The 12,345-nt window shown below is 40.8% G+C and overlaps 1 protein-coding gene across 9 annotated transcripts in view; it reads right to left on the bottom strand.

The window, feature by feature from the left end:
• The window catches only part of Luc7l2 (LUC7 like 2, pre-mRNA splicing factor), a 55,879-nt gene extending 48,829 nt beyond the window's left edge, over positions 1 to 7,050 (bottom strand). For 4 of the 9 annotated variants that reach the window (XM_052173470.1, XM_052173471.1, XM_052173478.1 and 1 more), the window contains exons 1-2: positions 6,609 to 7,050; positions 3,606 to 3,689 (exon numbers count right to left, since the gene is read on the bottom strand). In XM_052173470.1, coding sequence (XP_052029430.1) covers positions 3,606 to 3,643 — 38 coding nt within the window. In that variant the 5' untranslated portion in view covers positions 3,644 to 3,689; positions 6,609 to 7,050. Of the gene's footprint in view, positions 1 to 3,605; positions 3,691 to 6,608 lie in introns of those variants that run through there. The other 5 variants (XM_052173473.1, XM_052173479.1, XM_052173480.1 and 2 more) reach the window with 4 other exon arrangements.
• Between the last annotated feature and the right edge of the window lie 5,295 nt (positions 7,051 to 12,345).

Below are 12,345 nucleotides of genomic sequence, written 5' to 3'. Positions count from 1 at the left end.
AACAAAAAACTGAAATAAATTATATATATATGTATATATATACACACACACACATATATACATATACATATATATCCATACACACTGTCGATGTCTTCAGACATCGGATCCCATTACAGATGGTTGTGAGCCACCATGTGGTTGCTGAGAGTTGAACTCAGGACCTCTGGAATAGCTGTCAATGCTCTTAACCACTGAACCATCTCTCCAGCCCCATAAACTTTTAATTCTTTAAAAACTACTTTCCTCTATGCCCTCAATAAGCCTACAAAATTGATAAATCTATTTTATATTTTAGCCCTGCCTTTTCATTTCAAAAAGCTGCTAGTAAATGATCATTTAAACCCATAAGAACAGGAGTAGAACACTGACGCATGCCTATTGTCCCAGCAATAGGAAGCTAAGGTTAGAGGATAGCTTGAGTCAGGAATTCCATGGCAAGCATAAAACAACCAGTTGGACCAATTAACTGCATTGCTGAAGTGCTTTGCTTGGACCGGAGTTTGCTCCTTAGAACCCAAGTAAAAAACTTTATCCACAGTGGTACACACTTGTAATTCTAGCCTGCATGGATAGACACAGACAGATCCCAGGTCACTGGTCATGGGGACAATACCAGAAACTGTTCTCTTACACATACATACCTGCATGCACACTCATGCATAGACCCAGACCCACACCCACCCATACCCAAAAAGGAACAGACTGGTTTTTCTTTGGGTGCTAAAGCTGTTAAGATTCCTCTCACAAACTTACCCTGTTTCACTCCCTCATTTTTTTCTCCAATAAGATGATCCAACTTCTTTCGTCTTCTTAGTCTACAAATTCTTCGCAGACAGGGTGGCTAGGCCTGTTTATATTTCCTCAAAATTAGCAGTCCTGAACTGCTTAATGCATCTTTTTTTTTCTTTGAAACCTACATTGACCTTAAAACTCATCATCTTATGCTTCAGCCTCCAAAATGGTTGAATGCTAGGATTACAAATGTAATCCTTCCATGTTTGCAATTTCACTTTTTGTTTGTTTGAGCCCAGCCCAGCCTGGAATTCTAGGTACTCCTGCTTAAACCTCTCAAAGGGATTACAAGTCCGTACCATGCCCAGCTAGAAGCTCATTAAGAAGCAACTATCTCATTTTCTCTAGTCCTACCACACTCACTGATCTTCATTTAGTGTTAAGCCATCTATGGACATGTGCTCAGCCCATTGCTTATCTGAACCGTAAGCAACTTTAAGTCTCACTGTCTGTAAGAAACATGTTACTGAACAAATGATTCAATGTACCTGAGCATGACCATGACATCTACTTGCTTTGAAGTACCCATCCTGTACACATTTTATCCTTAGTTGACATCCTATTTTAACTAGAAACATACTTGCTACTTATAATGCTTACAAAGTCACAAAAAATAATTTATCTTCTGTTCTATTTTTTTTTTACCTGAAATACTGTCTCAAAAACATAGGCTTACTTGAGGAGTGCTAAACAACTGCAGAGATTCCAAGATAACAGGGTTCTATGAGGTGAGATTTTTATTGTTTTCTGGACTGCTCTGTAGATAGAAATATTATTTAGAATTCAAAATATAAAATGAGGGGGAAACTTTTAACTGATTCACTATTCAAGTACTAACAAGAGTTCTTCAATGTTTTGGAGATGCCTGAACATTGACAAAATCAAATGGTTACAGACACACATGAAAACTGTTTGGCCTTATATGTACATGCTCTAGACTAAGAAATATCCCATTATTGTATTTTTTAAAATGTATGCTTGTACATTAAAGGCTACACCTCTTTTACTTAAAATTAAATGAGCCAAATATAATAAAAGGAAGACTTACAACTGACCAAGATATAAGTGTAATTCATTAAGATGAGAAGAAAATTAAGAGAATATGAGTGTTGATGACAAGAAACCCAAGTTACAATAAAGGTGATTTTACAAAGATAAACCCACAGAAGAAAATCACTACTTGAAATGTTTGATTCAATAATTTGGCAGTAATGTTTTATACAGATATATATGTATTAATTAGGTATTTCTAAACTTGTATTAGAATAGGTAAATTACTTTCTGAACTGCATTTTCCAAGTTTATTACCTAAAATGACTTTCTTTCAATTTTATATGTTACCATATACTACACAACTAGGTAGCAGTTAAGATTAACATCCTGCATTATTAACTGAGGGAGTATCCTATAACCCAGTAAAATTACTATTCCAAATAGCTAAAACTATCTAAAAAATTTTATGTATGTTTTTGGTGTGTTGTTGATTTGGCTTTTGAGATGGTGTTTCATGCTGCCTAGGATAGCCTCAAATTAACTATGTAGCTTGAGTGTGGGTCACTCCTGATTCTCTTGCCTCCACAGCTGAATGCTAGGATCAGAGGAGAGCCCCATACACAACAATAATGATCTACTACTCCAGAACATTGGCCAACATCCCTAACAGGGTACAGAGTCATTAGGATGCTTTTTGTCAGTCAGAGGAGTTAGAAGGAAGGATTGTGGTACTGAAGATTGTACAGGTCATTGCACATGCTGAGAAAGTGCTCCACCACTAAGATATATCCCCAACTGTAAATAACTTGTCTGCTCAAGCTACTCACCGTAAAATTTCATTTCTATGATCTACACTTTGGGTCTACAGGTTGGCTTTGAAGGCACATTTGAAGAAACACTATCATTCCTAGTTCATTTTAACCTTTCAGAAATGATTTGTGTCCCATAAAAACAATTTTAAAAGCATGGTATCCTTAGAACAACCTTCAACCTTCAAACTTGAAAATGTCGGATGTAATCTGGGTCCAGGTCCTAGCCCTAAGGGCATAAACAGTTTGGGGGGGGGGGGGAGGTTCAGAGGTTCCCCAGCATATGCAAAGCCTGGAGTCTGATCCTATCCCTGGAGAGGTAGTAGTGTTCCAGTCCACCTCAATCTTGTTTAATTCACTTTAATTGTACTTTTCTAAGTCTTTCTGAAATCACAAACAGATATTCATAACCAAACTATGCGCTCACAAAGAGGATTTATGCCAAGGGGCATTCTTACAATTAATCCAAATCTAGTCAAAATGACCACGGTCCATCTGAGCGCACTACAGTGCTTTTTCTCAACTATCACAAAAACAATTCTCATGATAAAACAAAACTCAATTTTAAGTTTCTTAAAATTTCCTATGTTACTGTTACCATCTGGAATATGATCAGGGAAAACAAATTAATTACCTCTCTTTTCTAAGACAAAAAAAATTTTAAATATAATTCCTTTTAAAATTGAGATTAAAATACTAGTAATGTGTACCTACTTGAGGTTTTTTCCTAAGAAAAACTGATTATATTTAACATTTTTAGTATAACAGAAAATTATTTGGCTTCCCATATAACAAATTATAAATTTAATTTGAGGCAAAAAGGTTATGTGACTTACCCAAGCTTCTAATTAGAAACCAGGTCTCCTGAGTCTCAGCCCAGTGTTCTTTTCCTTAACTTAAGTCTTATTAGGAAATTCCAAATATAGACAGACCCCCAGTTACATGGGTTTGAGTTACACTGATTCACATATACAAACTTTATATAGTGTGACCAATGTTTCAACTCACGCGGTACCCTGCTTCCATTTATGCAGTATGCCAGGCATCGGCACGATTTTCAGTGGCACACAGGCGGTTGCCACCACCAGGGCCCTAGGCAAAATTGCAAAGAAGGCAAAGTTTGTCTTTGGCCCTCCCATCTCCCTTATGCATTTCTCTCCCACCTCCTGATCATCCTCCCAATGCCCAACCTCCCAATGCCACCAAGCTGCCCTTCTGACTGTCCAAAGCGACCCCCACATCATGGACTGTCCTTTCTTGAACTTAGATCAACAAATGATCTAAGTTATCTATTTTACTACCACCACAATTCCTAATTTCTAAGGATTCTAGTAAGCTTTAAGATACTTAAGTGATTAGTTGATTTAAGTAACTGATGATAAACTTAACCAACAGACTTAAATATTCAAGTAATTTAAAAAGGAATTAAAACCTTTTTAGAAAAGTGTGGGTGGGAAATATTCGGAAACAGGGAGCAACATCTTCTCAGAGTCCCAGATTCCTTTATTGTTTTAGATTCCTTCATAAATATAATACTGTTAAGGGGGTAATTGCCATCTAAAGCACCACCACCAGAAATAGTCATGGCTGTTTTCATAGTTGTCTGCAGGGACAAACAAAAACCAAAACTCCTTTAAATACCCACCCTTACCTACCTTTTCCATCTCTCTCTCCTACTTTCTGGGTCCCCAATTCCATCTCTTAAGGCCAAACACACAGTATTTTTGGTAAACTGTCCCAGGTGTGTAACACAAGGTTTTCCATTATATGGTTCAAATTACAGTTCTTCTCAGTGATATATCTATGTTCCCCTATTCTTGGGTAATTTTGTTTACTGTATACAAAAAAGTAATTCTGATTTTATTTCAAGGTTCTGAAGTACAAATTCATTAAATAAGAAGGAAATGTACTGTTATCTCCAATATATGAAAGAACTAATATGGGTACCTTAAAAAGGCTTTCTCTTTGTTTTATTGAGCTAGGGGTCTCACTGCACTACACCTGGTTAACAGTCAATCCTTTTTTTTTTTCCCCATAAAAGTAGTTGTTCTTTATTGTTTCTGCTTGAGGCAGGGTCTTGCCTTAACTCAGGCTAGCCTGGAACTATATAACCTTGACTCAAGATAGCCTTGAACTCACTGAAATTCTCTGGCCTCAGTGTTCTTCTACCAAGACAAAAATTGATGTTTCTTCTGAATCAATGCAACACTGAAAATCAAATTACTTCAGCTAAATACTATTGCTTACTCATAAAAATGAGTTCATTTTTACATTCAATTGGTCTGAAGGGGTAAAAAAATATTCAGGGACAGAGACAGGAATATAAATTTAAATAAAGAGTAAATTTTCAGAATCCAGCTTGCTTCTGGGATTACAGGGAGAAATTTATAGATACACTACATATTTAACAGTTCAGTTTTGTAATATTAGAGGGGGCTGCTAACAGAAAATTGTCAGGTCATAGTTACCTTGATCCAACTAACCTCCTGGTAATATATAAAGAAAGCCGCCTATCTATGCATAAGATACCAATAATGGCATCAATCCAAATTAAAAAGACTACATAAAGTAAGCCTTAAAGATTTCTAAAATGTTATTACAAAGAAACAAATGTTAAGTTCATGTATGAAGCCCCTTCTAAATATCCTCACTTATGATGGAAAAGGAAGAAAGTTAAGACATGCTGCAATTATAAACATTCTTACCCAAACATGAAAAGTTAGGTTATTCCAGTGGTGTTTTTAATTAGTTAACTTTCAAGGGATTACTTACTATACACAAATATATCTTAATTTCTTTCCACTTTTCCCTCCTCTCACACAATAAATCTGTTAACCACCTGTATCTGTCTTAATGTTCTATTAAGAAACGTTCACAGTGGGTTTTTATTAGGACATAACCATACACTGAACGGTGTGTTAAGTATTACTAAAAAGATTTGAAATAGGTTTTATCTTCTCCCGTATTTTTCTACAAAGAAATCAAGAAAATTCAACAGGAATTACAATTAAGCTACATTTACTAGTCTTTCTTATAAGCCAAACTTGTCAAAAAAAAAATTTAAATTACTAAGAAAGTTGCCTAAACGAGTTTTTACAAGTCAGGATTTGGACTTGTTTTTTAAGAAAGTGCTGAACTTTAATTTGAAAGTACATTATTAATTATCCCCAAAAAGCAACATTTCATCATTTTTAGAAGCAAAAAATAATCCAATACATAAATAACTTCCTACAAAGATTCTAACCTAACTGCGTTTTAAAAAGCCCTTTCTCTCCTTCAAATCTAATTCAGTGGGCATCAAATATCCAAAATGATTGTTTGCAACATATGTAAAATTTGCCAATATTTACTGACGTCTCTATTAAGTGGTCTAACAAAATGGAGGTCTCTCGGTGGAAAAAAAAATAGGCCTAAACACTTCTACAAAATGGGGCCAAACACACCCACTTTAAGAAACCATGGTTTGGGTCAGATTTTCCACACACACGAAAAAAAAAAGTTGATTCTGTAGGGCTCGTCGAAGCGTCCCTGGAACTGGGGGTTAGTAATGAAGGTTTCCTTAAGACCAGGGAGGGAGGGGGTGTTTCTCTCCACGCTCTAGAGGACGGCGGCGAGGGGTGATCCGAAAGCCCAGAGTAAAGGAGCTGGGGGTGGAGACCTTAGCGCTCTGCCGGGCCCTAATCAATACTCGTAACTGATCGCCCAACTACGCAAAACAGACTTGGGCTCTCCCAACCCCGCCAAGTCAATAGCAAAATGCACAAACTCTCCTTTCTGCTCCCAGGCCCCACCTCGCCCCATTGGCAGCAGTTCCCGCCAATCCGCACGGTCACCGCCCCCAAGCCCGCCTGCCAAGCCCTGATTGGACTGGAAGAGAGACGGGGACCTCGCGCTACCAATCTGGGAGCCCCTTACTCGACCGCACGCGCGCACCTAAGTGCTCCCTCGGAGGCCTTCCCCCTCCCCGGCAGCGGCCCCTCCCCCACCCCCAGGGCTCTGGCAGCGACTTACCGTCCCGAGAGGTGCCCATTAACTGGTCCAGCATAGCGCGCATCTGGGCCTGCGCCGACATGGCGGCGGCGTAGCGGGCGGGCGGTCGGGCAGGCAGGCAGGCAGGCGGGGGTGGGGCACCGGCCGGGCCCTGGCGGGCGGGGGACGAGGGGAAGGGATGGGGGAGGTGCGGCGCTGTCTCGGTGGCCGCCGCGGCCTCGAGGCCTGCGAATGAGGAGTCGGAGAGTCCGGGCAGCGCTCCTCACGACGGCGTGGACGTGGAAGATGGAAGCCCCCTCGACAGCGAGCCTTGTGCCCTCACTCTCCGTCCGGTTTCTGAGACAGACGTGACACGGGCTAAGCCGACTCTCGCCTCCTCCCGACACCCGCCAGAAGCCGTCAACCCCCCCTAGCGAGCTCTGACGCCGCTCGCCACCGCCGCCGCCGCGACGGGAGCGCGCACGCTGCTCGCGCCTAGTCGTTTCCCGTGGGGGTTCGGCCAATCGCCATCCAACTCGCTTCGCTCCACCCTGCCCCTCCCGCGTAGGGTGCCGCCCTAACGGCTGCAGAGCGCGTTCACGTGTGCTTACCCCGCCCCTCTCGGAGGCTAAGTCTCGCGAGATTGTTACTCTTTTAGCCGACTCCGGAGCCTGTACGGCCCCAGGCGTCTAAGCGTCAGGTCATGTAGGCCATTTCTGCTTGCTGCGCTGGCGGCCCAGCCCCGAATTAACAAGTGCCAAGCTTTGAGGGAGTCGGAGTAAGTAATTCGACGGAAGTTCTCCGGGGTAATGCATTCGTGATGGATGCTGGCGGAATCGCAAGCCCGTGGGAGAGCCGAGCCCGAGCCAAGGACATCTAACCTTATCCTCAGGCCGCTGACCCTCCCCGGTGCCCGAGCCGGGACAGGTCAGGTTCAGGAAAAAGAAAAACCGCGACATCCACACAGTGTGAATCAGACATTCCGACCCCCTTTGCTACGCCTCGGACAGCCGGAAGCCGCTAGTCTGAATCTGAGTCTGGGCGAGCGAGAGCTTGGGACAGGCCGTGATGCAGAGCGGCGTTTCCGCAGGACGCACGACAGCCTCCTGGGCTCTCGGCTGCCTGTCGCCCTGCACGCCCACGCCGTGCTAACTGCGACCTTCCATCCGTAGTTGATTTCTTAATCCCAAGGCTGGGAAGGTGAGGCCAGAGTGAGCCAACGGGAAATATCTAGGCCACGCTGCTTACTGCTTTTCGAAAAACAACAAAAAAAAACACTGGCGATTCTTTTAAACTGAAACGTCGCTACCTTGTAGATAATAGGAAAATTATGGATTTTTTTTTTTTTGCTGTTTCATTATAATTGCACATGCATTGAGGAATTAAAATACCAAACTAGTGCCAGGTTCATAATAAAATAATGTGAAAGGGCAATCACAGTTCCAAGGTTTAACTACATACTAAGCCGATGCAAATTGTCTTGTTATCATCAGCTAGTTGCAAAAAATAAAAATAAAAATTATTCAGAGTACTATTTTTGAGACAGCGTATCACTGTTATGGGGAAAATAGTCTTAAAAGATGAGAATTCTAGCCAGGCGCACGCCTGTAATCCCCGAACTCTGGGAGGCAGAGGCAGGAAGATTTCTGAGTTCGAGGCCAGCCTGGTCTACAGAGTGAGTTCCAGGATAGCCAGGGCTACACAGAGAAACCCTGTCTTCAAAAAAAAACTAAAACAAAAATGAGAATTCTGGAGATTCAGCATAGGATAGGGATTGAGACATTTTTTCAGTTCTGCAGAAGCTAAGCATCACCCTGACACAAAAGGCAAAATAAGTTGAGCTGCCAACCTAGTATAAAACTGTATAGTCGTTGCTTGGGTTTTTGTTTGTTTGTTTTTTAATTGCCTAATTACATGTCGCTCTACTTTTTATTTCTTCCCAAATTCTAACATTGCCCCTCTACAAATTCCTCACCCTTTTGGTTCAAGACACAGTGAGGTGCTTGGAGCCCAAGGTTCCTTCGTCATCGATTTGTCAGCCCAGCTTACAACATTTCAGCTGCGTGCAACATTTCAACCCACATGCTGCCGTAACCAGTTTATCCAATCGCAGCTCATACTGACAACCAGCCTAATGATTTATTCCTTAAGCTTTGTAGCTCAAACTGCCCTGAAACTTGTCATCCTACCTCAGCTACTCTAGGTTCAGGCCTGTGCCAATGTCTGATTCAAAACTAAATTCTAAACAATTCCAAACAACCACTTGCAGAGATCATTTGAAAATCGTTGTACAATGGGAGCTGGAGAGAGCCTTAGAAGTTAAGAGTCTTCAGTTCCCATCACTCTATGACTGCTCACAACCCTCGAACTCAATGTCAGAACTGATATTTTCTTCTGGCCTTTAAAGATACCAAGCACATAATACATTGAGGTAAAACAATCAAATATATAAAAAAAAATTTTTTTAAAGAAAATTGATAGAAATAGAAAACAGCAAACTGTTCTAAAGAGATGCACTATTATAAATACAGTATTATCCCAAGTAACAGGTTCTTGGAAAAGTACACCAAAATGCTGAGTAATTCTGTTGAAGTGTTTGTGGTTTTTGTTTGTTTGAGACAGGTCCTCATCATGTAACTGTGACTGGATTGGAACTGACTGTGTAGACCAAGCTGGCCTATAACTCAGAGATTGTATCAGAATGGAAACAAAAGGAAAAGGATTTTGGCTAGTGGTAGAGCACTTGTTTAGTGCTGGTAATACAGGTTTCAATCCCCAGTACTCAAGGAAGAGGGGGAAAACAAAACTTACCTTACAAAACAGATGAGCCTAATTAACTTGTGTATAGTTCAGAACTGCATTTGGTTTCTTTCCCTGTCACATAGTTGTAGAAGGTAAGCATCTAGTTCTTACCAAATGTTTTTATTTGTAATTCAATCTCTTAGCACCAAGAAAATTAACAGCAAAGTGAGTAATAATTCAGTGCTTTAGAGCAGAAATTCCCTTCATCTTGTGACCAGGACTTTTTGTTTGTAGGGCTTAATCCAACTAGAAAACAGAAACATTTGTTTTTGTGAAACAGTGAGTGTAGATCAGAGGACAACTTTCAGAGCTGATTCTCTACTACCTTGTTAATCCCAGGATCAAGCTTCAGGTTGTCAGGCGTGGCCTTGATGTCAAGGGTCTTTACCTGTTGCGCCATCTTCCTGCCCCAAATCCAGGGGCTTGAGCATGCTAAACATGCCTTCTCTCACTGAGCTTCATCCAGCTCCTGATTGATATTCAGAGCAAGTTTCAGTGAAGCAGGCTTCATGTACTCACTTTCCTTATCACTCTGATCCCTCTGATCCCTCTTCCATTGGGGAACATTTCTTTTTGTTTGAGGTTTTCTTTGAATAGGGTTCAGGAAACTGCAGCCCAAAAACTGAATCCACACCACTGCTTTAATTGTTTTGGGGTGGGCAGTGTTGCTCTTTTGGTTTTGTTGGTTGGCTGGTTAGTTCGAGATATGATCTCACTAAGTAACTCTGGCTGGCCTTGAACTCACTATATAGACCAGCTTCCCTCAGACTCGTAGAGATCCACCTGCCTTTTGCCTTCCAGATACTAGGATTAAAGCATTCAACACTATACTGTTTTGGGCTTTTAAAACACTGTGACACATAATTCAGGCTAGCCTTAAACTTGGTATGTAGCTGAAGATAACCTTGAATTGGTCATCTTGCTGCCTCTCAAGTGCTGAGATTACAGCTCAACAGCACTGTCTGTTTTTAATCAAGTCTCACTGGAATCTTGCCAGGATCACTCATTCTCTTACTATCTACACCTGCTTTTGCTCTTCTACCAAGAGTTATAAGGTTATAAGGCACTACTGTATGGCCTTTAAGACTTACTCCTTTTTTTTTGTTTAAGACAGACGGGATTTCTCTGTATGGCCCTGGCTGTCCTGAAACTCCCTCTGTAGACCCATTTGGCCTTGAACTTGGAGATTCACCTGTCTCTGCCTCCCCAGTATACAATTCTAGAGTGGAGTTAACTGGGTCATGAATTCCATAGCACCAACTAAACATATGCTATGTGGGTAGCATGCTTGTGCATATGAATATATGCTTTGAAGCAAAGATGAGACAAGGTGGTTGGTCTAAGATTATGTCTCGTTTCTTGTGTGTGGAGGGACGCCCTCATATACAATAAAGAGAAGCACAGCACAAATGAAGAGTTGTTGGTTTACAGAAAATTTTATTTATGGAATTAAGGACATTTGAAGCAAAAGGATCTTTTAGGGCACTTTATTACTTCAGTCAAAAGATTACCAATAGTGCTTACTCCATACACTAAACTTGGACAGTACCGAAGATTATATGGCCCTGCACAAAGGGGATGTGAAAGTTTGTAAAGTGTTCCACTTTTGTTCCCCCTCAGGTGAAAAGACACTTTTAAATCAAGTAAAATATTTCTTAGTGAGTGTAAATTCCCCCCTCCCCCAAGGATTTCTCTGTATAGCCCTGTCTGTCCTGGAACTCACTCTGTAAACCAGGCTGGCCTGCCTCCCAGAGTGCTGGGATTGCAGGCGTGTGCCACCACTACTGGCTGAGTGTAAATGTATAATATGGAAAATATAAGTATAAATAGAATTTCTTCTATGAACTATTCAATATACAAAATTTAAAAATTATGTTCCTGAAATGCCAAAATAGTTTAATCTATAAGCTTCAATGGGATTAGAACTAGAAATATTAAATGTTAAAATTATTTTCTATGTAGGAGAAAGGTTGAATTTTAAGATACTTAAGGCATTTTAACCTTCATATGGCTTATAAAAACTGGTAGACCATAAGAACTTGTACTCAGTAACATTAAATGTATATGTTCCCTTATTGGTTCTGTTTAGTGTTCTAATTCTCCTGCTATTGATTTTTGAAAATTCTGTATTATATATCTTCAGAGTTGGAGTAAATATCAGAATTATCAGTAAATAATTTTTTAAAGATTTATTTTTATTTATATGAGTACACTGTAGCTGTCTTTAGACACACCAGACATCTGCATTGGATCCCTTTAGAGATGGTTGTGTGTGGTTGCTGGGAATTGAACTCATGACCTCTGGAAGAGCAGTCAGTGCTCTTAACAGTTGAGCCATCTATCTAGCTCAATAATTTTTTAAATAATTTTTTTTGTTTTTTGTTTTTCAAGACAGAGTTTTTATGTAGATCTGGCTGTCCTGGAATTGACTCTGTAGGCCAGGCTTGCCTTGAACTCAGATCTGCCTGCCTCTGCCTCCCAAGTGCTGGGATTAAAGGTGTGCTCCACCACTGCCTGGCAAAAGATTTATTTTATGTATATGAGTACACCATTGCTCTCTTCAGACACACCAGAAGAGGGCATAAGATTCCATTACAGTTATTTGTGAGTCACTATGTGGTTGCTAGGAATTGAACTCATGACCTTTGGAAGAGTAGTCAGTGCTCTTAACAGCTGAGCCATCTCTCTAGCCTAATGTTCTTTTAATTAAAAAAGATTACTAGCCGGGCATGGTGGCACACGCCTGTAATCCTGTAATACTGACACTTGGGAGGCAGAGACAGGTGGATTTCTGAGTTCCAGGACAGCCAGGCTACACAGAGAAACCCTGTCTCGAAAAACCAAAAAAAAAAAAAAAAAAAGGATTATCAGTGCATGAATTGGGGGCACACAGTGAAGATTGAGAAATAGAAAACAAGTAGAATATGCAGGAGCAGACTGTAGAAGATTAAACATGACAATCAAAGAGACCAATACT

The sequence above is a fragment of the Apodemus sylvaticus genome, chromosome 2 (genome assembly GCF_947179515.1).
Source record: "Apodemus sylvaticus chromosome 2, mApoSyl1.1, whole genome shotgun sequence".
Lineage (NCBI taxonomy): Eukaryota > Metazoa > Chordata > Mammalia > Rodentia > Muridae > Apodemus > Apodemus sylvaticus.
The sequence above is the reverse complement of the archived record's forward strand: the minus strand, read 5'-3'. Positions and strand labels throughout refer to the sequence as shown.